Genomic DNA, 27,696 nt, shown 5'->3' with positions numbered 1-27,696 from the left:
TGCTGAATATCAGATACCTTTGGAACATCCCGGAGGCCATGATGTCTAGCAGGCAGTTAGTTGGACAGTTAGTTAGTGGAACTCAGGAGAGAGGTGAAGACAGGATATATAGAAGTAGGAATCATCTATACAGAGATGAAAATTGAACCCAGGAGAGCTGATCACTGACAGAAGATACAGAGAAAGGAAGAGAAAGTCCAGTTCAGAGCAGTGGTGCTCAAACCCAAGCTTAGTAGACAGAAGATGGATGAGGATTACATAAAAGAACCTAGGAGTCATCATCAGGCAGAAATAACAAGAAAGCAGGGTCCGGGTTACACTGTCAAAGTATGAGGGAGGATACACTATTCATCAGTGTCAAATCCCATCAATCATTTTGAAAGGATCAATACTTTTAAAAACAAAACAAAAGCAACCTAACAAATAGCTGGTAACAGTGAAGAGACCATTTTCATTCAAATGATAGAGTCAGGAGCCAAACAACAAAGGGCTTAAAAATGAGCGAAGTAGGGACAATGAGGAAGGAATACTGTTTTTTTTTTTTCAATTCAACAAGTATTTATTTATTTATTTTTTAAGATTTATTTATTTATTTTTAGTTTACCACACACGGTTCTACATAGTTTGAGTTCCAGATTTTCTCCCCTCCCTCCCCCCTCCTTCCCCAAGACGGCATGGAATCTCATATAACTATCATGTATAACTTCCCATTGAATTAATTTATGCACTAGTCAAGTTGTGGAGAAGAATTATGATCAATGGAATGAATCATGAGAAAGAAGAAACAGAACCAAAAAAAAAAAAACCAACCCAAAAACAAAAACAAGAGAGAAGCAAAAAAGGCGAGCATGTAGTGCACCTCGATCTGTATTCAAACTTCACAGTTCTTTCTCTGGATGAAGATAGCATTCTCCTTTGTGAGTCCCCTGGAGTTGTCCTTGCACCTTAGGTTGCTGAGAAGAGCGCAGTATGTCAGGGTTGGTCCTCACGGAATCCATATATCTGTGGCTGTGCACAACGTTCTCCTGGCTCTGCTCCGCTCACTCAGCATTATGTCGTGTAGGTTTTTCCAGGTTGTTACGAAGTCTGCATCATCCCCATTTCTTATGGCACAATAGTATTCCATCACCTTCATATACCACAACTTGTTCAGCCATTCCCCAATTGATGGGCATCCCTTTGATTTCCAATTCTTGGCTACCACAAAAAGAGCAGCTATAAATATCCTTGTAATATGGGTCCTTTTCCCGCTTGTGTGATGTCTTTGGGATACAACCCTAGAAGTGGTATTGCTGGGTCAAAGGATATGAACATATCTATAGCCCTTTGGGCATAGTGACGGAATACTTTTTAAAGGAATTTGGCTGTGAACAGAAGAGATGTAGAGTGAGATCTTGAGAGGTTGGCAGGGTCAAGCCCATTTTGCTTGGCAGATTCTAAAACACTCTGTAATATATACTTGAATGTAATCTATTTAAAAAGCACATGCAGGTTATGGGAAGGCAGAGGACCTGGATTCAAATATTGCCTCTGCAGCTTACTATCTTTGACGAGTCATTTAAACACTCTGGGCCTCAGTTTCCTCATTTGTAAATTGGGATGGTTTCTGGAGGGAACGGTTTCTGATGTCCTTTCCACTCAGGTATTTTCTCTTTTTTATATATAAAGAAACAGGCTCAGACTGTTAAAGGATTTGCCTAAGATGCCACAGGGCAGCTAGGTGGTCCAGTGAAAAGAGTGCCAGGACTGAAGTCAGGAAGATTCATCTTCCTGAGTTCATATCTGGCTTCAGACACTTACTAGCTGTGTGACCCTGGACAAGTCACTCAGCCCTGTTTGCCTTAGTTTCCTCATCTGTAAAATGAGCTGGAGAAGAAAATGGAAAACCACTCTAGTACCTTTGCCAAGAAAACCCCAAATGGGGTCATGAACAGTCAGACACAACTGAAAAAATGACTGAACCAACGCCAAGACCAAGTAAGCATAGGCAGCTGGGGTTTAATCTATTGTTCCCGATTTCATGCCCAACACTTTCTGTGACATCACAGGTTGCGGCATCTCCAGGATGTCCTAGCTTGGAAGCAAACTGATTGTTAAATTTTCTGTGTAAGCATTTACACATCAGAAATTAGCAAACACTGCACCCCAGGGCTTGATTTATTGTTTGATTGTCTCGGTCATTGAGAATAATTAAAGTGTTGAGGAAAAAAAAAAAGTCCCATGAAGAGAAGACAAGGGGATTGGGTTTTTCAGATTGGAAAGCTGGAAGTGAAGGTGTGACTTGATTCATTGTCTAAAGAATGTGAAGGTTTTTAAGGAAGATGTTCACAGATCTAGAGCTACAAGGGACCTTAGAGTTCAACTCATCATTTTATGGACAAGGAAATGGAGAACAGCTCATAGAGTTGAAGGGTGCTAAGTGATGCCATAGTGTGTAGAGCGCTGGGCCCGGAGTCAAGAGGACTCCTCTTCCTGAGTTCAAATTTGGCTTCAGACACTTAGTAGATGTGTGACCCCGGGCAAGTCGCTTAGCCCTGTTTGCCTCAGTTCTGCCATCAGAAAAATGAGCTTGAGAAGGAAATAGCAAAACACTCCAGTATCATTGCCAAGAAAACCCAAATGGGATCAGAAAGAGTTAGACATGACTGAAAATGATTGAGCACCAACAACGTAGAGTTGAAATCAATTAATTAATCGATGAGACTCTATTCTATGTGCCTCACATTGTAATAGGCACAGAAGATACTAGGAGGAGAGCTGCTTCAAAGGACTTACATTTTATCTCAAGAAGTATCTGTGTGTGTATAGAGATAAGATGTGTGTGTGTGTGTGTGTTTAATGTATGTGTGTAATCTAGATGCCCACATATATATAGATGCCCACATATATATATATGTCCACATATATATGGATGTCCATGTGTATAGAGATGTCCATAATATATATATGTACACATATATGTATGTATATGTATATACACACATGTGTGACACACACACAAAATAAATTCGAGGTGTTTCTGGGGGGACAGCCCTAGCAGTTGGGAAAATAAGTGAAGATTTCTTGTAGTAAACAGCCCTTGAGTTGAACTTTGAATAAAATTGAAGACTCTGACATGTGGAGATGAGGAGAGAGGGAATTCTAGGCCTGGGGCACAGTCATGTGTCTGTCCCAGGTTTTTTAGGAAGAGGACACCTAACCATTTGCCCTGGGCAGCCTGTAGCTTGACTCCATTCACCTGCCATTTATTCACCTGACTTCATTCATTTGTCCCTCCCACTCCCTTTTATCCTATCGTCAAGGGATCTCAGGGTTATTTTTGCTTGGACAGACCATTCGTTACGTTGTGTACCGATGATGTACTAGCAATATTATTCCTATTTTCTCTCTCTTGTTTGGAAGCTGCTCTAGGTGGACTTTCAAACAGTAGGGGCAAGAGACCCATGGCATCCTTACACCTTGACTTAGTTTGAGGCCTAGTCTCTCTCCTCCTTTAAAACAAAAAACAAATTGCCTTAGTCTTTATCGACTCTGTTTCCAGTATCATCTCTGGTTTTAGCTCCCAGAATAGGATAGCAGTCATCCTAAAGTGACCTGTCCAATGGCTGCCTCTCTCCTTTCTTGTCTGGTAGTCCCCTACCCCACAAGGTCCATTCAATGCTCTTACCTGCTGCCATTTTTATGAGCCAGAAAAGCACTTTTGGCCATGGGGTCTGACTACTCCCTTCTTCTTGGTGGTCTTCCTTGTCAACCCTTGGTTTGTGGATACTCTCATCCTGGGTGACCTAACCAGTTTAAACCTTGGTTTCTTTTCAGTACGTCAAAGAGGCTTCAGAGAAAAGCCTGGGGACCGAGGAAACCCAACATTCTAACCGAAATCCTCCTCCCCCAACACAAGGAGACAAAAACAGCGGCCTTGAGGAGGAAGTACTCTGCCTGAAGGCAGAGATCCATCAGCACCTGGAACAGAAGAGAAAAGCTGAAGGGGAGCTGAAGGATCTGAAAGCCCAGATCGAGGAAGCAGGATTCTCCTCTGTTTCCCATATCAGGTCAGAAATAGGCACCTGGAAAAGAGAAATTCTTCCAGGCTAGAGCTATGATACCCAAGAGGTTTGCTCTGTCCCAGCTGGGAGAGGCATTGGGGTACAAGCAGGAAGAGCTCTGGTTTTGCCAGTTAGGAGACCTCAACTCTATGAGGGAGCAAACATTTAATAAGCACCTACTATGTGCCAGGTACTATGCTAAGTGCTTAACAAATGTTATCCCAATTAATCCTCACAACAATGCTGGGCCATTTTATAGTTGAGTAAACAGAGGCAGACAAAGATTAATACATTTCTATTATCTACAGTTGGGATAGAAACCTAGTTATGGAATAGAGATCGAGATGTCATAGTAAATGGAGTCAGTACTGGACTTGGAGTCCTAGGCTCAGAAACTTAGAGGTGAGGGATCTCAGAGGTCTTCCACTCTACCCCTCTCATTTTACAGATGAGAAAACTGAGGCACAGAAAAGCTAAATGACTTGCCCGCAGTCACAAAGGTAGTAAGTGCCTGAGAAGAGCTTTGAGCCCTGGTTTTCCTGTTTTTAAGTCCAATGCCCTATCCATTAAGCCATAAGTTTACTTGTATAATATGGTACTGATACATATACCATGGTGTGTAATGGATGGAGAGCTGGCTAGACTTGGATTTGAGTCCCAGCTCTTATACGTCCTAGTTGTATGACTCTGGTCAAGTCAGTTGGCTTCTAAGTGGTCCAGAGCACTCTCTAAGACTCAAAGTTGCAGACAAGTTGGGGATCGGAATTGAGAGGTTGTTTTCACATTGATGTAATCATAGGAGGACTGCATGAAATGTATATTTTGATAGCTCTCCTTGAAGCCAAGATGACCTGGGTTTAAGCAGCACCTCTGACATAGACTGGCTGTGTGACCCTAGCCAACCTCAGGACTCTAGGAAACTTTCTAAGACTATAAGATCCGGAAGAGGTGACAACCTATATTGGTGGAGGAAATTTCCTCACTGGGGAGTTCATCATACCAATGAAATGTCAGAAGTCCACTCCCTGTCTTCTCTCTGTCTCTGTTTGTCTCTCTCCCTCTATCTCTGTTTCTGTCTCTTCCTCTGTCTCTCTGTGTCTCTGTCTCTGTCTGTCTCTGTCTGTCTCTCTCTGTCTGTCTGTCTCTGTCTTTCTCTCTCTCTCCCCTTCTGTATCTGTCTAGCTAATCTATCTACCTATCAGAGAGAGAAAGAGAGAGAGAGAGAGAGAGAGAGAGAGAGAGAGAGAGAGAGAGAGAGAGAGAGAGAGGAGAGAGAGAAGAAATAGCAGAGAAGGCAAAGTTCCAATCATTTTGCTCTTCATTCATTGCCTTGAGAAAGAGTTAAGTGGAAGAGAAAGAACCATAGTGTATTAGAAAAAAACTTCATTTCTTTGGATTGCTCTGTGAATTTCATAGTAACTTGTCTTCCCTGACCTCAGTCATCATCTACTGAGAAAACACTGCATGTATATGAACAAAAAGTCCCCTAAAATGCATGGGAATTAATTTGTCCCAAGCATGAATATTCTTGCTTTTTGTACCACGAGAGAAGTTACAGATTTATTCACGAGGGTTCAGATGTTCCTGGCTCCTCAGGAACTGAGATCCAATATTGCCTATTGTAGGAAAAAGCCTGAACCAAGAGTCAGAAGACTCAATAGTCTAGTCCTGGCTCCGCCATTCACTAACTATTAGTGGACCTCTCTGAGTCTTGTTTTTCTCATCCATGAAATGGGGGGAAGTCATTTGCCACCTCTTCCAGTTCTTTAACAGACTGTTATCACATGATTATGTTTGTTAAGGAGAACATCAGAAATGTTGTCAAGGTCCTGAGCCTGGTGCCCTGTGTCTGTGTGTGCATTCTGTAGGAACACCTTGCTGAGTCTGTGCTTGGAGAACGCTGAGCTGAAGGAGCAGATGGGAGAAGCAATGTCTGAAGCATGGGAAATGGAAGAAGAGAAGGAGAAGGAAGAAGGGCTAGCAGAGGATGCCAGATGGGCTTTGAAAGAAGACAGCCTATGCGCTGAGGTCAGAAAGCTGCACGGGAAGCTACGGAATGCCAATACCAAAATCAACCCCCTCAAAGAGCAGCTGGCATTGAACAGCAAAGAAGGGGACAGTAAGCTGAATCCGCAGCTTATTGTCCACCTGGCCAAGGAGATCGACCATCTGAAGACGGGAGTTGTCTGGACTCCTGAGAAGCCTTCGGCTCTAAGAGACCAGCCTCAAGAAGACAAGGTGTCCAAAAGGCTGTATTCCAGACCCCACACCCTTGACCTTGTGTCTGTCCTTGACTTACACCCCAAGGATGGCCACCAGGTAAGTATAGGCTTCTGGGAGAGAAACCTGGACGTAGAGTCATTATATCTGTCCTTAACTGGTGGATAAGCCAGTGAGAGTGGGGTGTAGGAAGTAGGAGGTAGGGTCCCCTAGAGCCTCCAAAGCCTGAAATAGTAGTTAATCAACATTACATTCTCTTCTGGGAACCACTCTCCCGCTCCCCACCAATTGGCCTGGGGAAACAGTAGTGACCCATCCCTCTGGCTTGCCCCAAGTCTGACTTTCAAATCAGGATAAGGGTTTTCTCGGGGGTGCTAATCAGAGAATCTCAGAGTTAGAAGGGACCTTAGAGTTCATTTAGCTCAAGTCCTTATCTAATCCATGATACATATTTAGTCTTACATGTTACATATTTAGGGCAGTGAGTGGATAGAGTATCAGGCCTGGAGTCATCTTCCTAAGTTCAAATCCAACCTCAGACACTTACTAGTTGTGTGACCCTGACCAAGGTTAAACCATGTTTGCCTCAGTTTCCTCATCTGTAAAAGGAGCTGGAGAAGGAAATGGCAAACCACTCCAGTATCTTTGCCAAGAAAACCTCAAATGGGGTCATAAATAGACATAACTGAAAAATGACTGAACAACAAAAATCTATTTAGTGTAAAGAAGAGGAGGACCCAAGGAGGACACGAGAACTGTCTTTAAGTTGTGAAGGCTTTGTTATATGGAATTGAGATTAGGTTTGTTCTGCTTGGACTCAGAGGAAAGACCCAGGCACCAGTTAGAAGTGGCAAAGAGGCAAATTTAGGCTCAGTAATCAAGAAAAACTTTCTAAATAGAGCTGTCCAAAAGTGGAACAGGCATAGTGAGTTCAAAGTCCTTCATGGTGGTGGTGGTGGTGGGTCTTCAAGAAAGTGGTTAGACAACTACTTTGTTGGATATGTTAGAGTGGGGAATCTTTTGGTGTGTGAGTTGTATTAAATGGATGCTGAAATCCCAACTCTCGAATTCTGTGATTCGATTCTCCTTTATTAACAACTCTGACAGTTGTCTACTTAAACATTTTTAGTGATGGGGAATTCAGTTACCTTTTAAGGCATACATACTATCTCCTTTTGGTATTAAGAAGTCAGCGAGCTGCACCCCTAGGCAGGCTGACCTACCAGGTATGATACCCAATTGGCACAAGTCTAGGTAATACCTCTGGTTATGTATTAGCACTCTGCCCACTGCCCTCATTTGTTGGCCTCCTGACTGTCCCTTGTGCCAACTAAGGAGCTCTTAGAGTTTAGTGTTTTCACTGATGCTTTTCTAATTTTCTTGAAAAGATAAATGTTCGTTCCTTTTTTGTATAAGTATTCATACAATCTCTCCCTACTCTAAGATTTAACTCTGGGGGGGTGGGAATGAGTAGGAATGATGGATTAGTACTTCCTAGACTCATTTTAGGATGATCATAATAATAATAGCCAACATTTACATAGCACCTATTATGTGCCAGGCACTGTACTAAGTGTCACTCTGTTGTGTCTTCATGATGCCATAGACCATACCACACCAGGCCCTTCTATCCCCCCCATCTCCCAAAGTCTGTCCAAGTTCATGTTCATTGTTTCCATCTCTATCCATCTCATCCTCTGCCATCCACTTCTCCTTTTGCCTTCAATCTTTCCCATTCTTTCAGGGTCTTTTCCAGTGAGTGCCATCTTCTCATTATGTGGCCAAACTTCAGTGTTTGACCTTCCAGTGACAGCTTGAATTAATATTTTTAATTATTGACTGATTTTATCTCCTCACTGTCTAAGGGACTCTCAAAAGTCTTCTCTAGCACCACAATTCAAAAGCATCAATTCTGAAGGTTTCAGCTTTCCTTAATAGCCCAAGTCTCACAACCATATATTGCTACTGGAAAAACCATATGGACCTTTGTTGGCAAGGTGATGTTTCTGCTTGCTGTCCAGATTTGCTAAGTGCTTTATAATCATTACCTCATTTACAACTCTAGGAGGTAGGTGTTATTGATATATCCCCATTTTACAGATAGGGAAACTGAGGCAAACAGACCTTAAGTGACTTGTCCTGGCTCACACAGTTAATAAACGTCTAAGTCTGGATTTGACTTGAGGCCCAGCACTCTATCCACTGCACTACTTGGCTACGATAATGAGTGGCTATCCAGTCTGTGTTTGAAAACTAGTTTTGAGGAGCTCACTACCACTCAAGGCAGCCTACTCCGTTTTATACAGATCTAATTATTTAGAAGTTTTTTCTTTACCTTAAGCCGGAATCTGCCAAGTATTATCAGTCTCCCACATTACCAACTACTCGTTCCAATCCTCCAAGATGGTGATTAGGCACCTGCTCAGTCTCCTCAGTTTTCCCAGGCTAAGTACCCATTTCTCTGCTGAGTCTCTTTATGGACTAACTCTCCCTTTCTGGCTCTCCAAGGTGGACAGACAAGACCAGCTCAGTAGCAACGGACCACCGGCAGAATCTGGTCTGCAGGGGCCAACTCACCAGCTTCGCTCTCAACTGGAACAGTGTAGACAGCGCTACCAAGATCTCCAGGAGAAACTGCTCGTGTCCGAAGCTACGGTCCAGGTCCAGGCCAGCCAGCTAGAGCAATACCGAGTCTTATTTCGTAAGTCCTGGGTTAAAAGTCATCAGACTGATGAATTGTGCATTATCTTAGATGTTAGCAGGATGTTTTAGATTTCTCTGTAGATCTCAAAATACTTTATAGGTTTTTAAAAAATCCTTTTATATTAATTCTGTCTTTCCCGTATTTCTCGAAAGGATAAAGGGGTATTTTTGACCCAGTTTTGCAGATGTTAAAACTGAGGTTCAGTACTACGAAGCAACTCTATCCAGTTTGCATTCTTAAGCAGAATTGGAGCTAAATCCAGACTTTTAGATTTCTGCTAAAGTCCCTAGGCCACCCCGCCTCTCTCAGAGCAAGCTAACCTGTTCCTCTTCATCTATACATACCACTCTATTGTCCTTTATAAATTGTCGTCATAACTGCTGGTCCAGATCATTTAAGATTTTCAGTTAGTCCCTTAGTTAAGTTCTCCTCACCCATCCTCAGAGCTGAAATAAGTGCCTGAATAATATATGGATCTGAGCGGAAGTAAGCATTAACACAGGGCTCATTAGTGTCACACTTTACATAGTTCAAACAATGTTTTTTTTTTTGTGTATTTGCCAGCTTGTTTAAGCTTGATGGCAACTCCATGTGGTAGATAGTGTAAAGTGTAAGTTAAAAAATAACCCGTTTTTCAGATGAGGAAAACAGACTCAGAGAAGCAAAGTGACTTCCCTGCCATTTTGCAGCTAGTAAATGGCACAGACCTCCCTTGGGTCTTCTAACTTCAGGCCTGTCCACTTGTCCTGTGAGGGAGGCCTTTCCTCTATCACTGATGGATGGGGCAGGAACCAATGTCTTGTGTAAGAATCCAAACAAACCATGTGTCATGCTCCAGAAGTGAAATGCCCACTCAGTATGTGATGATGATGATGATGCTACAAGACTAACAGGGAGTAGAGGCTGTGACAGACACAACCATTCTCTCTTCTTGGCCAGGTGAGCCAGGGGTGAAACAGGACAGCAAGCAGGTCCAGGTGGATCTCCAGGACCTGGGATACGAGACATGCGGTCGAAGTGAGAATGAGGCTGAACGAGAAGAAACCACCAGCCCTGGTAAAAAAAGAAAAAAATTTTAAGACAGAAAGAAAGAGAGAGACAGAGAGAGAGAGAGAGAGAGAGAGAGAGAGAGAGAGAGAGAGAGAGAGAGACAGAGGGAGAGACAGAGACAGAGAGAGAAGGAGAAAGAGAGGGAGAGGGAGAGAGAAATGTGTTTGGGTGTGGATATCTCCTTGCCTTTTTCATGAAAGCCAGCTTTGCCAGTTGAACCCTTAGCAAAGTTGCCTTCTTCCTTCATCAATCATATCAATCAATTAATCATAATGTGAAATGAATATGGACAGAGGGTATTTATGGAGGCCATTGTAAGGAGAGAAAGAGGGTGTGCCCCCCCATTCTTTGCAGTTGTAGAGGATTATGGATGTGAAACACTGCATGTGCACACACACACACATGCACACACGTGTGTGCACACAGTTAGAATTTTTATTTAATATGTTGGTTAGTTTTGCCAAAATGCTTTTTTTTCCCCTCTTAATTTTTTTGTCATAATGGCTGTCTGAGCATGGGAAAAGATACACTGGGAAATGTAGGTGATATAAAAACAGAAGATCACCGTATCATTTATCTCAAAAAAAGAGTGTATGCTGGTTTTGTATAGTCCTGCCATGTTTTTGATGCTGCCAATAAAGACATAAAATACCCAATCAATTGATTTTCCTAGAATCAGAATAAAATAGCAGATAGAAAAACAAAACAAATGTTTGTCAGTGACTGATGATGAAGGACTTTTGTTAGTCTATACAGAGGCTTTGATCCCTAGCTAACCATTTATCCTGCTGTTCTTGGGAAAGTCTTCAAAATAAAAATAGGAGTCCTGTCAAGTACCTTACCCAGTCCCACTTTAAGGTCCTTCCTCCTTAAAGGAGAAAGGAAAATGGCCTTAGAGTCAACTGACACTAACTCTGTGACCATGGCCAAGGCACTTCCCTTCTGAACCTGAGGTTGCTCAGATGTAAAGCAGGGATAATAATACTTTTAACTGCATCCTTCCAGAGCCACAACTAGGAAGGGGCCACCGGGCCTTGGCCCCACAGTACCAACATCCTCAGAGCTGGGGAGAATTCTTCCTCCCCAAAATAGTTTTACCCAGCATCATGGAAAAGTGAGGACTGCTCCAGGGAAGGGAAACTCCTCAGCTGTTGGCAGCCAGAGGAGAGGGGCAAGGAAAGGGAATAAGTATTTATATAGTGCCCACTGTGTGCCCAGGCTTTTACAAATATCATCTCCTTCCATCCTCCCAAAAACTCTGTGAGGTAGGTGCTATTATCGTCCCTGTTTTATAATTGAGGAAACTGAGACAAATGGAGGTTAAGTGACTTGCCCAGGGTCACGTCTAAGGCTGTATTTAAACTCAGATCTTCCTGACTTCAGGCCGGGAGCTCCAGGCAGTACAGCACCACCAGTTGCCTCTTTTTAATTTTCCCTGAGAAGATTATTGGGTCATGGACTTTAGAGCTGGGTGTTCCCTTAAGTATCTTGTCTTCTCACGCCCTGCTCCACATTAGCTGTGCAGGGATGAGCATAATCTTAATCCACATCATCATCCACAAATGTTCTACTTCCCTGTTTGAGAACATTGAATTTCCCTTACATGATCATAACCTTTTATCTTTGCATCTATCCCTCTGCCTTTCTCCTACTAAAACTCTTCAGTCCCTTGTGCTCTCCCAGGCCATCCTTCCTGCTCCAGCTACATTCTCCTTAATCTACCACATCTGCAAAATATCATTCTACAGCTCTGCTTCCTTTTAAGCTAAAATCCTTGAAAAGTCCATCTACACTTGCTGCTTCTTCTCCCTCTCCTCTCACTCTCTTCTGAACTCCTTGCAGTCTGACTTCTAAATGCATCCAACTGAAATGGCTCTCTTTAAAGTTAGTAATAATCTCTTATTACCATTGGGCAGGTAGTGCAGTGGATAGAGTGTGGGTCCCGAGGAGGAGTCAGGAAAACTTTTCTTCCTGAGTTCAAATCCACTCTCAGACACTTACTAGCTGTGTGACACTGGAAAGGTCACTTAATCCTGATTGTCTCAGTTTTCTCATCTGTAAAATGATATGGAGAAAGAAATGGCAAACCACTCCAGTATCTTTGTCCAGAAAACCCCTTTTATTTATCTTAATCCTTCTTGGCCTGTATCTGACCCTGCTGATGAGCTTTTCTTGCTGGGTTTTCATCAGGATTTTCTCTTGGTTCTCTTCCAACCTGTCTCCCTGTTTCTTCTCAGTCTCGTTGATTGGATCTCTGTTTTTATCACGCCCACTAATGGTGGGGGTATCTTTCCCTCTCTGACTACCTACGGTCTTCTCCGAATCCATTTTATGCCTCCTGATTTATGTATATAAACCCACTAGAATGGAAGCCCCCTTAGGGCAGGCACTGTTTTGGCTTTTTCTTTGTACTCCCAGTGCCTAGCACATTTTAAGTACTTGTTAAGTACTTGTCTGATTGATTGATAGATACCCTGCTTGTATAGATAAGGAAACTAAAACCCTGGGAAGTCATGTGACTTGATTAAGGTGATGTGGGTAATTAAGTAACCAAGGCAGTTTGAGCTCAGTTCATCTGAAGTCAGCACTATCTACTGAGGCCCAGGTCAAAACACTTCTGGATTCCCTTGTCATCATACGTGCCTCTTGGATCCCAGCAGCAATGGCAGAAGGTGTCTGCCTTGACTTGTCCCAAGGTCTCTGGCTCCTCCCAAGAAATGGAATTCTGTTATGATTGTGGTTATCACATAGGGGTGTTGTGGGTAAATTTGATTTTTTATTTATTATGTATTTTATTTATTTTTGTAGACTATGAAATGCTACACAAATTATATATAATTATAAATGCTACATGTAAATTATTATTATCAGATGTTCATTGAGATGACTCTCTTTTGTCTTTCACAGAATGTGAAGAACATGACGTCTTCAGCGACGCCAGACTAACTGAGGGCTTACACTCCCAGTACAATTTTCTGGTGTCACCACTGACCAGCTCCCCTCTAAAGAAGCCCCCTGGGAAACAGAAGGATTTCGTAGACTACGGAAAATCTGAGGACATTGCTGTCCTCCAGCAGCACATCAGAGACCTGAAAGCAAGGCTGCAAAACTCAGACAAGGTCATCCAGAATCTCAAATGCCGAGTACGCTCTTTCTCTGTCACCAGCGACTACGCCTCTAGCCTGGAGAGGCCCAGAAAAATGAAGCTGAAGAGTGGTGATCCCACGTCTTCCCCATCCCACAGCCTCACCGATGAGGATGAGGGGTGGCAATCCGATGGCATGGGGGTCTTCTACCCACCTGAGATGCAGGCTAGAAAAGATCTGGAGAAACTCATCCAGAGAGTGTCCCTGTTGGAGGCCCAACTTCCAAAATCCCAGGCGGAAGGCAAGCTGGCAGAGGAGCTAAGATCAGCCACCTGGCCAGGGTAAGGAGGAAACCAATTTCAGGTGGGCAGAACCACTGGGAGGCTGAGTTTGAGTTAGGAATGTAATTACAAATTTAAAGCTGGTAGGGACCTAGGAGGTCTTCAGTCTTCTCACCCACCACTCCAGGCCAAGCCCTTTTTGGTCACTGTTTGGCTCAGAGTAAATATAAACAGCAATTGTCTCTGTTTTGACCTGAAACCCTGAGGGTGTTTCCCTCCCAGATCCAGATTTTTTTTTCCCATTTTCCTTTATTTATTTATTCATTCATTCAGTCCTCTATCTATCTATTCATTTATGTATTCTACTAGGTAGAAGGCCATTCTTTGCCTCATTTCTTATTAAACCTTAATCACTGAATGGGTTTTGCCTCATTCTACTGAGACCTGATAAAGACCTTACCTTGAAAAGGCCAAGGTTCTCTACTGCCTTGAGGGCCATCTCCTGATCTATATCTTGCCCCTGGACCCAGATGGCTCTGGAGGAGAAAGTGACCTTACACAACCCTTCCTTACTTAAATCCATTTCACTTGCATGTCATGGCATCACCTCCCTGATGATGTTTTTGTTTGTCCTTCTTTCTAGAAGAACCACAGGGGGTCTAGAGGGTGGAAGAGACCTGTTCAGATCACACAGGTAGTTAGTGACAGAGCCAGGATCTGATCCCAGGTGTCTGATTCCAAACATAGTGTGTCTTTCCACTTCAATACTCTGAGATCGAGTTGTGTGGGTTAGTACCCAAAGAGGTTTTGAGGTGTAGAGAGTAGGGATGAAGAGGAAGCTCACTGCTAAATTACCTTCTTCTGGCCCATGGGCTTATTTTTTTTAACTTTTTAAAAAATAATTTTTTAATTTCATTAAATATTTCCCAGTTACATGTAAAAAAATTTCATTTAAAAAAATTGAGTTCTAAATTCTCTCCCTTCTACTCTTCCTCCACGCATTGAGAATGTAAGCAATATGGAGTCATGCAAAACATATTTCGACATTAGCTATGGGCTTGTGTTAATTTCATTCTATGACAGGTCCATCTCCTTTCAGTAGAATGTACACTCTAGAGTCTTGCAAATAGTGGGAACTTAATATTGGTTGCTAAATTGACCCTTTGCCTCATTTATCTTCTGATCCATAAATCCCTGGGGCCCATGGCATCATCCCTTTCCCATACAATACTATTATTGTTCTTTTTATAATTTTTCATTCATCCACTCTATAAACCCAATATATGCCTATGGGGTGTGATGGAGTATATATAGCCAGGAGAGAGAAAGCAGTTAAAATCCATTTGAGCTATTTTTATAAGACAATGAGAAGAAAACTAGATTTTCCTTGTGGGAACAAAGAGACGGTAAATGAGGAGGGATTTTTACACGTAGGATCATAGATTGAGAACTGAAAGGAGCCTTAAAGGCATTTAAATCCCACCCCCTCATTTTACAGATAAGGAAACCAAGGCACAGAGGTTGAGTGACTTGCCTAGGGTCACACAGCAAAGAACGATTTGAACCCAGATCTTCCCAATTCCAGGGCCAGTGTTCTATCTCTTTCTACAGCATGCTGCCTCTTGACATCCTGACAAGGGAAGTTCTTTGTGAGGCAGCAGAATGTAACATCTATATTACACTGGTTTTATAAAGTATAATGGATAGAGCATTGGACTTGGATTCAGGAAATCTGGGTTTCAGTGCCACCCCAAACGCTTAGAGTACCTTAGTATGACTAAGGGCAAGTCACTTTCTCTCTTAAAGTCTCAATTTCCTTATCTTTAAAATGGGGATAGTAAAGGTTGCACTATTTATCTCATGGGGTTGTTGGGCTACACACATGTAAGTTAGTATTAAATTGTAAAGGGGGGAGATTCGATGGGTCACCTCTTCCTCCCTCCCCACTACTAAACTTGAGTACAGGGTGACTGGCAGCATCTGAGAGGCACCTTCTCTTTAAGGGTGGGCCTTCTTAGTGGCACAGTGAAAAGGTACTACTCAGATGCCTCCAAAGGCCCAAGCTCTAGAATCAATTGGATCGGAGACTTTCCTTGTTCTTTATTACATGCCTCCAATGGCCCATGCTCTAGAGTCAGCTGGATCGGGTGTGTTCTTTTCATTGTCATCCTTTGGTTTCCCCTCATGGCCCATGGGCATAGCTGATTTTCAGTGTCAAAATTCAGACTAAGAAAGGAAGGGGATCCCCGTGGGGCCTGGCTAACTGTCTCCCAGAGTCCCTGGAAATAACACAAACCTCCCTTTTCACCTTTGTTCTTCATTCTCCCATCCCTTGCACATCAGGAAATATGACTCCTTGATCCAGGCTCAGGCCCGAGAGCTGTCTCACCTGCGCCAGAAGATACGGGAAGGGAGAGGTGTGTGCCATATCCTCACCCATCACCTCAGGGACATTGTCAAGTCTTTTGAGGACCTCCTCCGAGGCACGGACATTGATTACTTCCTGGGACAGAGCTTCCGGGAGCAGCTGGCTCAGGGGAGCCAGTTAGCAGAAAGACTCACCAACAAACTCAACACCAGTAAGTTGTCCCATGGGCATCGATCTGCAAGATATTTAGTCCATTTCATCACCACTCCACCTCCCATGTATGTGTGCTTCCATGACAAGCCCTTTTTTGTACCTGGTTCTACTATGCTCCTACATATTTGACCAGAGTTGCCAACTGAGAGAAAAGGGATCAGTCAAGAAGAGCAAGTCAGTGAGCATTTATTAAGTAATTACTCTGTGCCATACACTGTACTAAGAGCATATTGTCAGTTGGACCGAACCAGACTCTAACATGTGGATGGCTGGAGCTGAACAGAGCAGGCTAGAGACAGGAGAGTCAGGAATCAAACAGAAGGTTAATCTCAAAGTGAGGGAAATGTCTTGCAAGCAGGGACATATGTGCTGGATTCTCACCTCTAGTGGGGGCATCTGAGGCAGTGTGAGGAGATCTCAATCCTTATATCAATGATTGCACAGTGAGCCATAGCCCTGACAACGAGGGGTAACAGCAACAGTGAGACAACTTTGATTCATAACAGGGCTTCATGACTGAAACATGGGTCCTACAGGTGCTTGTCCAAGCTTGGAGAACTTCTGATGCTGGCCAAAGCAGTACAAGAATTATGTGACTTTGCCAGAGAGTGAGTGCAAAGGATTGTTGTTATACCAAGCTCAGGGCACAGCTTGCTTGCTGGGTCTTAGCTTTGGAAAATAGGGTGTCTTCTAATATCTTGGCAGTATTATACAAATACAAGCAGAAGGATAGTCCTTGCCTTTGAAGTTTACATTCTAATAGAGAAAGACAACACTCAAAAGAAAGATGAAAAGAGAGGTGTGGGTGTTCCAGGTATCCAGTAGGTGGGAGAGAGAAGGGGGAATGGTAGAAAAAGTCCTGTATGTAGAATTAGGAGTGAAGCCCGGAAAGAAATGCTGACATGCTTGGTCTGAGGCCTCCTCCTTAAGATGTAGGTTCCAGAAGCATAAAAAGGTAAACAGGAAAGAAAAAACAAACAAGTTATTCAGTAAGGGCAAACTGTTTACATGTCTACATGGGAAGATGGTATTTATAACTCTTGAGGACTATTTTTTTTATTACATTTAGAAGGGATATACATAGACAGAGGGTGTGGGTATAAGTTGACTTGGTGATGATAAAAAACCTAATTAAATGGTTGTAATGGGAGAAGAGAAAAGGAGAAGGTGGAAAAGGGTAAATTACATCACATGAAGAGGCACAAAGAAGAAGGGAGGGAGATGAGCACAGTCTGAACTTTACTCTCATCAGATTTGGCTCAAGGAAGAATAACATACTCAGGTATAGAAATCTAACTTGCCCTACAGGCAGTAGGAGGGGAAAGGGGAAAGAAAAGGGAGAGGGTGGTTAGAAGGGAGGGAAGAAGTAGTAAGGGACAAGGGAGGGGCCTGCTAGAAGGGATGATAGATTGAGGGAGGCGGTGGTCAAAAGATGGAGGGTCCGGGAGGTACCAGCCAATCAGAAAGGAGAGGCCCTCAAGGGCAGAGGGTATTAGTCCAGGGGTCTAGAGGGGGCTTCCAGGCTGAATAACTTGGTTTTTATAGCATGTGGAAAGTCAGGAGTGTTGCCATGGAGAGTAATGATGCTTGATTCTCCAGGAGCGTGGCCAGGTGATGGTGGAGGGAGCAAGGAGAGATACACAATACTACCAGGCATTTGGGGAGAGGGCTTATAATGCCATCACCACTTATTTTCTCAATTCAGTTCAATAAATATGTCATAAGTTACCTATTCTGTGCAAGGGCACTGTGTGTTGAGTACTGGGGGAATAAAAATTTTTAAATGACCTAATAATCCCTGCCTTTTATATTTTACTAAGGAGGTGGGGATATCACCTCATTCTTACAAATAGTAAAGTGTAATGTGAATATTAGGTGGCATGTGATTATTAATGGTAGTCAAGACTTTTTTATGAAGTGAATTTCAATAGTAAGCAGTAAAGAAAGAGTATGACAATGGGCTTGGGAAGATTAGGGGTGGGGTGGAGTTAACTATGGATTTGCCAAAGAGACAAAGACAGAATTGGGATGGGTGGATCTGTCCCGTCAGTATCAACAAATATGGTTATGATTGGAATACTCTTCAGAGACCACAGGGGAAGCTATGGGTCTGAGACGAGGCCAATGGCAGCACTTTGAAGCTGTGGAATTCCTCGGGAGGATTTTTTTTTGTCCTTGGCTCTAGTCTGTTATAATTGCTCTGGGATTTAGAGGGGGCTGTGCAGAAGAATTAAACCAGGTAGTGAAGCAAAGACAACAGGCTTTTATTTGACATGTTTTAATCCACACCAGAAAGTTTACATGGTTTAACTTTGGAGACACCTCAGGGTGGGAAGACAGGGCACCAAAAGAAGGTTACTAGGTCAACACCCTTACCCACCCCTCAAAAGAGGGCAGCATCGGACAGATACCCACAAAGTGATTCAAAGATACAGGAAAAGCAGTGCAAGAGGGGATGTGACCAGAGCCTCAGACACAGTGATCTTCAGGCTCTGGCAGGATGTGGCAGAAGGGAGACCAAACTGATCCTTGGGGAGGCTATCCCTTGGATTTGGTGCATCATTACATTAAGCTCTCACCACTACCCATCTTAAATAAGTGAGAATCCTGAGTCATCACTCCAATAATCTGAGCAACTCAGTTTAAAAGCTAGGTCAGGGGTGGGGAACCTGCCGTGTCAAGGCCACATGTGGCCCTCTAGGTCCTCAAGTGCAGCCCTTTGATGGAATCCAAACTTCCCAGAACAAATCCCCTTAATAAAAGGATTTGTTCTCTAAAACTTGGATTCAGTCAAAAGGCCTTGAGTCCACAGGTACCCCACCCCTGAGGGAGGGGGGAGCAAATAGGAGAAGGAAGAATATAGAAGACAGTATCTACCTCTCCAGGCCCTGAAAACCAGCAAGGATTTCTGTGCTACCATAGTCCTTTGGAGTTGGGAAGGAAGCCAGGGTAACATCTCACCCTGCTGAAACTCTTGCCTGTTGGCATGACCTTATGAAAATATACCTGGCCTTCTTGCCTGAAGACCACAAAACAAAGGAAGGAGAACGAAAGTGTGTTGGGAGACGAACTACCCTGAGCGCCCCCAGCCCCATCCAAACTAAAGGGGATCATTTCTCTTCTTCCAAGCAGCCCACATTGTTTATCTGCATGTGCAGGGTGAATTTTTAACATTTCTAATTAGACCTATTTGGATTTTGCTTTTAGAGGATCGAGGAAAGGTGGATCATCATTCAAGCCATGAGCTATTGGCCCTCAGGTAAATTTAAAATACTATTGAGTGATGGGATGTCAATGGGGAACCTCTTTTCCTGAAGCAAACAGATGAGAGAGCCATAAGGGAAACTGGAGAGGATTAAAAACAGTTGTATTTCCTACAACAGTTAAAAATGCTGAAAAACACAGACTGCTCTTTATACATACAAACATTTTCATTTGTATAGAAAACTTGCTTTCTTTTCTTTCTTTACTTTGAAATCATCATAACCTGTTTTCATTTGCCTGTTTTCCAAGCTTAGTAAGCTAGCATAAGTCAGACTTAGAGATCCGACTAACCAGGCCTCAGGACATTTTAGACAGTGAAGACTACGGTGTAGTCTTGGAAAGAAGCCCTTGATTTTAGATCTAAAGCTGGAAAGGCCTTCAGAGATTATCTTCTTTTTTGTGTGTGTGGCAATTAGGGTTAACTCGCCCAGGGCCACACAGCTAGTAAGTGTCTGAGGTCAAATTTGAACTCAGGTCTTCCTGACTCCAGGGCCTGTGTCATACTCACTTCACCACCTAGCTGCCCCGAGATATTTTATTGGGTACCCTCATTTTACAGATAGTACATTTGGGCTCACAGAAGTTGATTCACCTGTCCAAAGTCTCATAGCTAGTAAATATTACTCCTAGATCTGCATTTTCTTTTTGAAGACCCAAGTGAGAATTGGATATTTCTGTGAATATCATTGGCCTTATAATGTTAGCAGCTATTTAATGGTAACATCCCTTCTACAATATGTACATCTATCTGTCTGTCTGTCTTTCTATCTGTCTATTTATCTATTTATCTGTCTTTCTATCTGTCTATCCAAACACACACACACACACACACACACACACACACAGATACAGATTGAACAAATTATAGTATATGAATGTAGAGGAATGGTGTTGTACTATAAGAAATAAAGAAGACAGTTCCAGGAAAAGTCTGCGAAGATTTATGTGAACTGATGTAGAGTGAAGTGAGCTGAACTAGGAGAGCAATTTATATAATAACAATGTTGTAAAGACAAACTAGGAGAGCAATTTATATAATAACAATGTTGTAAAGACAAACAACTTTGAAAGACTTAAGAACACTGATCAACCCAATGATGAACCACAATTCCAGAGGATTGAAGATTGAAAGTGTTATCTACCTTCTGACTGAGAAGTGATAGACTCAGAGTGCATGTATTTGTGTACGTATTTGTATATATGTGTACACACACACACATACACACACATACATATATACACTGGAAAGAGAGGAGGGGACAAGTGGTAAAGAGCTTTAAATGCTGTCTTAGAGGTAATAGGGAGCCACTAGTGTTTATTGAGGAAGGAAACTACATGGTCAAAACTATGCTTTATTTTTTAAATAAAAAAGCTTTTAGATTAACAAAAATCTGTTTTCTCTCTTTCCTACCTTCCCACTCTATGGGGAGGGGGTGTGCAAATCAGCTGAAAAAACTTTGCAATAAATATGCATAGTCATGGTCATGTCCAAAAAACATATGTCTTATTCTGCACCCTGAGTCAAAGGCAGAGTTCCAGTTTAATAACTTGGGGGAAATTGTTCTGAATTGCTTTCTGAAATGGCTGGGCCAATTCCCAGCTTCATCAATCCACATTCATGTGCCTATTTTCCCACAGCCCTTCCAACACTTGTCATTGTCCTTTTTTATCAGTTTTGCTGATCATAGATGAATGTGACGTAGAACCTCAGAGTTACATTAATTTTCATTTATTAGTGATTTGAAGCATTTTTTTTTTCATATGGCACACCTACGCTTTAGGGAAATATCTTTGGTAGTTATGTGTGGGATGGATTGGAAAGGGGAAAGGTGAGCAGGAAGACCAATTAAGAGGTGATTACATTCCTCAGGGACAGGTTTAAACACTGTAGTCCAACCTCTTGAGAGGTGGATGACTCAAAAACTGCCTTGCCTTAGAAGGAGATTTCAATTTAAAATGGGACACCATTATTCTTGCCTAGGCAGAGGAAAAAAAAATTTTGACCAGCTATGGCAAGGCCAAATTTGGGTCTGCTAGTTGACACATGTCCATCTCTCCAGTGTCCTGCTCAGCGTGATCACTTCCCTGCTTGGCACGGTCACCTCCCTGCTCTTGCTACTTTGACAGGTGTTCTGAGTTACTGCTCTTCATCCCTTCCCCATCCCCAAAAACAACACAAGAGGTGTAACAAGGGTTTTTTTTCCTCTCCTGAAGGAATCCCTCTTTCTGCCTTTGGGGTCCCAGTCATGAGCTTTCCAGCAGGGTCAGCCGTGGCAGTGGTTGCTTGCAGACAGTTATGCCTTCATTTTCTGTCCCCTCCTTATTGCCAGGCTCAGCAAGGAACTACAAGAAAAGGAGAAAGTGATTGAGGCCTTGCAGGCCAAACTCAACGCTAGATCCCTGACTCCCTCCAGCAGCCACGCCCTCTCTGACTCCCACCGCTCTCCGAGCAGCACTTCCTTCCTGTCTGATGAGATGGAAGGCAGCTCAGACATGGATGTGGCCAGCGAGTATACCCAGTATGAAGAAGACCGTGAAGACAAAGCTCCATCCAACCTCCCTGGTAAGATGCAGAGCTCTGGGTACTCACTCTCATGGTGTTTTAGAGAGGGACTCACCAATCACTCTGAGCTGCTTAAAGCACAGTGCTGTTGAGTTTGAGGCTCATGCCCCATTGGGCTAGTTAGCTTTGCCATGTTCTCTGCTCATAAAGTTCACCTCAAAGTCCTACCTTCTCGAAAATGCATGCTATGGGGCCCCAGTTGTAAGGAAGTGGGGGTGACGAGGAGAGACAGTGTCCGGATCTTTGTAAATTCACTACCACTATCGGCAACACAATACAGAATATCTTACCCTGCTCATTTGGCCGGTCATGGCCTCATCCTCATATCAAAGGCTAACATATGCATCAATTCCTTCTTAGTAAATTTCCATCTCACTTGTGCCAACCTATTAATTAGTTCCCCAACAATCTGCTTCCTAGGTAAAAGCTTCCATCAGCTTACCTCACTGCTTTTTGGGACACCCATCATGAAGGGCTCCAGGCCCTGAGACCATCGTCTTATATGAGATGGCTTCTTTACTGAGGCATCTCCTTTCTAAATATAGGTTCTCTTTCCAAGGAAATATGGACATGAATAAGGTGATCTATAGGGTTGGTTTGCTGTGTTTGCAATGGGTGACACTCTGGCCCTGGTATTTCCTGGGGAAAACAGTCAGAATTGCGCTGCTCTGTGTAACACAAAACCTTCTCTTTCACTCATGGGTTTTGTAGACTCCATCCATCATTCAAGTAACAATGCAGCTCCTCCATCTAACCCATCCTCTGCCACCACATCCCATGGGGTTAAGAAGGAATCCAGCAGCATCCCCGCAACCATGCCATCTCCTCAGAAACCCCCCAAGGAGGCCAGCCAAGCGCATGCAGGTATGCACTAGCCCATACAGGTATGGGACAGCAGCCTCCTGAAGGGGCAAACAGGACATCAAAAATCCACCCTTGCCTGAGAACTCCAGCCAGCTCTACCTGTTCAAATTTGCCTTCCTACATCTGGCTTCAATAAACAGTTGGATGGTTAAGGGTTCATTTCACATGGGTTAAATTTTTTTTATGGAAAACTTCAAGGGAGGGCCTCAACTCTATGGCTGCATTAGAATATTGTATTAATTTTACAGAATATGAGTGATATCCACTGGTTTAGAATTGAAAGTCTTATTGTTATACAGAAATTTCTCTGCAATGGTAATTTTCATAACAGATTCTGACCTATATTTACCTACTTCTTTCTGGGGTTATGGTAGTGATATGTGCCTCATTGTTAAACTCTTTTCTTTTAATGAATATTCTCATTTTCATTTTTCATGGGAACCCTGAGGACAGAGGGTTGAAAATAGCTACTTTACTAAGAGACCACTGAAACTTGAATTTGAATCATTGAACCAGGGGTGTGGAACCTGTAGCCTCGAGGCCACACTACAGGTTACCCCCCCACACACACACCCCCACCCCCCCCCACCCCCCCCCGCCCCAAAGACAGATGTTCAACCAGAGACCTGCAGATATGGGCAGGGGAAGGGAACTTTGGTATTACCTCTCGGTGTTTGTCATTAGCATCATAGCTTCTTTTCATCCTGGGAAGCAACTGTGGTGTCTGAAAAGAGGAGTGTCCTTGGAGTTAGATCTGAGTTCAAGTCCTTGCTCTAACACTGGTTATATGATCTTGATCTGATTACCTAACTTTCAGGTATCTTAATTTCCCCACATGTAAAATGAAGATGATAAATTTTGGGCAGAAAGTACTTTGGAAATGTTAAGTTACTATGGAAATTTGAGCTATTTTTTCTTATTCTTATTTCCACAATGGGATTTGATTCCTGTACTTCCCCCAGAATTTGGTCAGAGCTTATTAGGAAATAAGCCTAATCTTTCTCAGGAATTGTCTGCCTTTCATTTGAATGAAAAGGAAGTCCCATGTGTTCTCCTTAAGCAAGAGGTCTTCAATTCATTAGGAGGAAACCTGGCTCTGAGGCTGCAGTACCCTTAAGCAAACATGTTACTGGCCATCTAGGTAACTTCTCTAGGGTCAGATAATTTAAATCAAATATTTTTTGAACCCCCTATTGTGTTCCAGGCACTGTTTGGTGCTATGGGACATACAAAGATAAACTAAAAGAAAAATTAGAACACCAAAGACTTGGATTTTAGCCTTTGAATGCCCCTTTGGTCAGAATAACATTGGTATTTTGGATGACATGAAAATGACAAAGCCCAGGGCTAGCAGGTTAGCAGCAGCAGCTTAGGGGACTCAGGACATTTAGGATCATAGCATTTAAAGACGGAAAAGGCCTTAGATCATCTAATTTGTTTAAAGTCTCATTTTACAGATGAGGAAACTGAGAACCACAGCCAAATGACTTGCTTGGGATAACATTGGCAGTAAATAGCATCTCTGGGATGAATATGCACCCCCTTCCTCTGACTCCAAATCCACTCCTTTTTTTCACTCACTGCCTCTACATCTTGGAGTTTAGAAATTACCTTCCTATGGTCAGACTCTGGAGGGCTATCCCGCTGCTTCAGATAGATGGCAGGGAGATGTCATCTGACTTTTATTGAGCCAGATTCTTAATTTCATGGTAACCCAGACTACATTTCAAAAGGTTGCTCTGTGGGGGATAAGGAAAGGGAAGCCAGGAAGGTGATGGACTTCCCAGGAGGTAAGAAGTCAATTTTTGCCTTTTCAGTAAACACCAAGCCTCATTCTACAGCTGTTTGGAATTAGTCTATCTCTCTGTCTCTCTCTCTCTCCCTCTCCCCCCCTCCCCCCCTTCCCCCGTCCCCTTCTTCTCCCTCTCCTCTCTGTCTCTCTATCTGCCTGTCTGTCTATCTGCCTGTCTATCTCTATTCATTCTCACACTCTCCCTTTAATGATTTTTCCCCCTTTCTCCCCATCTTTTTTTTTGTTTGTTTGTTTCTAGGCCTTTATTTTAACTCCATCCCCAAGCTGGTTGGCATTCGCCAGCCTCCACTTTCCTCGACCCCCTCCATCTTTCTGCCTTTTGGCCCCCCTCCCCCTGCTGCTCCTCCCCTCCTTGGCTGCTGTGGGACATCGGTGCTCTCCTTGGCGGAGGCTCAACAGGAGTTGCAGATGCTACAGAAGCAGCTGGGAGAAAGTGAGAGACTCCCAGTGGATTTGTTTCCTCTCTGTGGCATGCAGCTCTGCATGGCTTTCAGTAAACCGTGTGGCTTAAAATCTAAAAAAAAAAAAAAAGATATATTTGCAACCTTTGAAGCAATAGCAGATTGGGGGCGGTGAAGCCCTGCTTGCTTGGTACATACAGACATTCATTTCAACTGCAACTAGCTGAGGGTGTGTGTGTGTGTGTGTGTGTGAGAGAGAGAGAGAGAGAGAGAGAGAGAGAGAGAGAGAGAGAGAGATGTGAAAAGCATTTATTCATGAGGCGTTAGACATGGTCCATTTACCACAGCTGTATATGAATTGGATTTCAACAAGAATATCTAAAGCCATAGTCTTTACTGCGAGGGAGGACTTCACTTCCCTCCAATGTGGTTTGTCCTATGGAGTCTTTAGATGAGACCCTGGAGAAGACAGGGGAGAAGTGGTCTGTTCAAGTCTATACTGTCCTCCCTAACTGCCAAATGCTCCTTAGCAGTGTAGTCTCATCCTGAGAACAGTCTTGAAAAAACACAGAGAGACAGACCAAGAAGGTAGAGGGCAAATCATTCCTCTTCCCCCATTGCAGAGGCTGATATGTCTGGTCTGGTCCGCCAGTGACCAGGTAAGTGACAAATCTCCAGAGACCAGAAGAACAGGATGTGGGATTTGTAGGGTGAACACTACGTACCGCATCTTCTAGGATGGTTCTTTTACTTCACAGCGTCCCATACACACCCTCCCTAGAGCTCTGGTTACTCATCTTTCAGAAGTCCTTGGTTCCAGTGTTGGCTCTACTCCTCTTTGAAAGGGTCAATTTCATGGGACCAGCTACAGCCAAAATAATTTTTTTTTTTTAAAAACCCAACCCTTTTCACACCATGGATTGCTCAGACTGGCAGAACCATGAATGTGTCTGGCTCTGGGAGTAATTTCTCTAGGAAGAAACTAAATGGACTTGAAAATACGACCTGTAACAAGGCACGGTAGGGGGTGCTGGGGCTGGTCGCTGAGTGGAGGGACCTGGTCAGTGTCAGAGAAGCCCTTTTGCCCAGAATCTACAAATTGTTGACCCTGGAAGGGGGAGTGTGCCAGACTGGAAGTGTGTAGAGTCAACCACACTTGGACTCACTCCCCTGGTGTCTTTCAGATTTGTTCTCAGGATGAAGCTACATAGCTAACTCTCTAAAATAGTCGCCTCTGGGCTCTTGATAGATGGAGCTCGGTTCAGCGGAACATGAAAGACTAGGTGTAGCCCAAGCTAGCTAGCACAGCCTGGTAGTTTGAAACCTAGCTGATCAAAGACCTTTTCCCAGAGGACACAGAGATTATGAAATCTCTTTCCAGAATAGGAGAAGCATTCGTCTGCCTAGCCTGGCTTAGCTTCCAGTACAATTCTTTCCAGAATGGAAGGGCTGAATGAAGCAATTTCTGGAGGTCTCTTCTGGAGATACTTTGTAATTCCTTCTCTTCCTGAAGGACTAGAGAAAGGTGCCAAATACCAGCTTAGAAGCAGAGGATCTAGAGGCAAGGGCTGCTAGAAAATCTGCTCTTCCTATATCCAAATGGCATAGACTTTCCCAATTTCTGCAGTCATAGAATCTGAGAGCTGGGAGGATAGAAGTTATCTGGTCCTTTCCTCTCCTCTCCTTTCTTCCTTCCCCATTTCCTGTTTGTTTCTGGTTGGCTTGACCTGATCCAAAAGGAAAGATAGAAAAAAGACAAGGGGGACTACCTGACACAGCCTTTCCAGGATGAGGGTGTGGCATCGGCTCTTTGAGCCACCCACCTTCTAGCTTCTTTGGGCTACAGCATTAGTACCAGATTGCTCCAGAGCCTTGGAGGCAGACACGTAAACTCCACTTTGGATGCATCGTCCCATCAGAATGACTGTTGCTCAGTGTGGCTCTTTCTCTGCTCCAGAAATCATATGCTTAACCTATGCTGTGGTTTGCATGGCAGCTTTGCCGGTCATTGAAAAGTTGATATACGATGTGCACAGCGGCTTACCTGTGCGGATGTCTATGAGTTCTTACAGGACATGTGTGTTTGTATGTGCTCTGAGCTTTCTGGCAAGGGGAGTGTGGGATATATGGGCGTTGCAAGTTCGCTTACTAACATATGTAGATGTTTCCATGACTGTGGTTGAAAAGTATGTTCACTGCTGTTGGTTTGTACCTTTGCCTTAGCCCCTCTCACCCCCTAGTCCCAGCAACCCTAAAGAACGCTCATTAGGTATTGTTCAAATCAGGGAAAAGAAGGGATTGTAAAATTGGGATGGATTGGTCACTGAGGGCGAAGTACATTGATCCAAGTACCCTGACTGGGTGAAGGGCACAAAGAAAGATGTCCCTCAGATTTCTAGGCAGTTACTTTGTTCCAGGTATGTGTCCAGCACACAGTAAGTGCTTGATAAATGTTTGTTACCTTTCTTATTGCCTTGATGACTGCCCGGAAGGAATCAGAATCAGCTGAATTCTCCCTGAGGTCCAGCCAGGCTTTTCTGCCACGGGACACAAGCATAATCAGAGATGCCAGAGGGGACAGTGGAAGGGTCCACATTGCATAGAAGCTTGGTCAGAGGGAAGCTTAGAGGCCATCTAGTCCAAGAAGTCCTCAGGGCTCATCCTTTGACCGGGAGTTGGGTGGTGTTTGCTTTTAAATAGTGGCCCATTGTGTTCCCTGTGAAAAACAATGCTCACTTCTCACCCTGGCCTCTGGGGGGGAAAAGATCTCATATTTAAAGGATGAGTTCTTCATCAAGACAAAATAAGTGAAGCACAGCTCATCGA

The 27,696-nt window shown here is 43.4% G+C and overlaps 1 protein-coding gene across 8 annotated transcripts in view; it reads left to right on the top strand.

The window, feature by feature from the left end:
* The window catches only part of LOC118856190 (myomegalin-like), a 273,345-nt gene that overhangs the window by 212,925 nt on the left and 32,724 nt on the right, over positions 1-27,696 (top strand). For all 8 annotated transcript variants that reach the window (XR_005010844.1, XR_005010845.1, XR_005010846.1 and 5 more), the window contains 10 exons: positions 3,817-4,049; positions 5,912-6,362; positions 8,772-8,964; positions 9,907-10,023; positions 12,925-13,444; positions 15,728-15,963; positions 19,173-19,224; positions 21,560-21,792; positions 22,504-22,656; positions 24,708-24,902. Coding sequence is in view for 5 of the 8 variants with exons in the window: in XM_036766329.1 (XP_036622224.1) it covers positions 3,817-4,049; positions 5,912-6,362; positions 8,772-8,964; positions 9,907-10,023; positions 12,925-13,444; positions 15,728-15,963; positions 19,173-19,224; positions 21,560-21,792; positions 22,504-22,656; positions 24,708-24,902 (2,383 nt within the window). In the remaining 3 variants the exon portion in view is untranslated. The remainder of the gene's footprint in view (positions 1-3,816; positions 4,050-5,911; positions 6,363-8,771; positions 8,965-9,906; positions 10,024-12,924; positions 13,445-15,727; positions 15,964-19,172; positions 19,225-21,559; positions 21,793-22,503; positions 22,657-24,707; positions 24,903-27,696) is intronic.

This window comes from Trichosurus vulpecula, chromosome 7 (genome assembly GCF_011100635.1).
Source record: "Trichosurus vulpecula isolate mTriVul1 chromosome 7, mTriVul1.pri, whole genome shotgun sequence".
NCBI lineage: Eukaryota > Metazoa > Chordata > Mammalia > Diprotodontia > Phalangeridae > Trichosurus > Trichosurus vulpecula.
The sequence above is the reverse complement of the archived record's forward strand: the minus strand, read 5'-3'. Positions and strand labels throughout refer to the sequence as shown.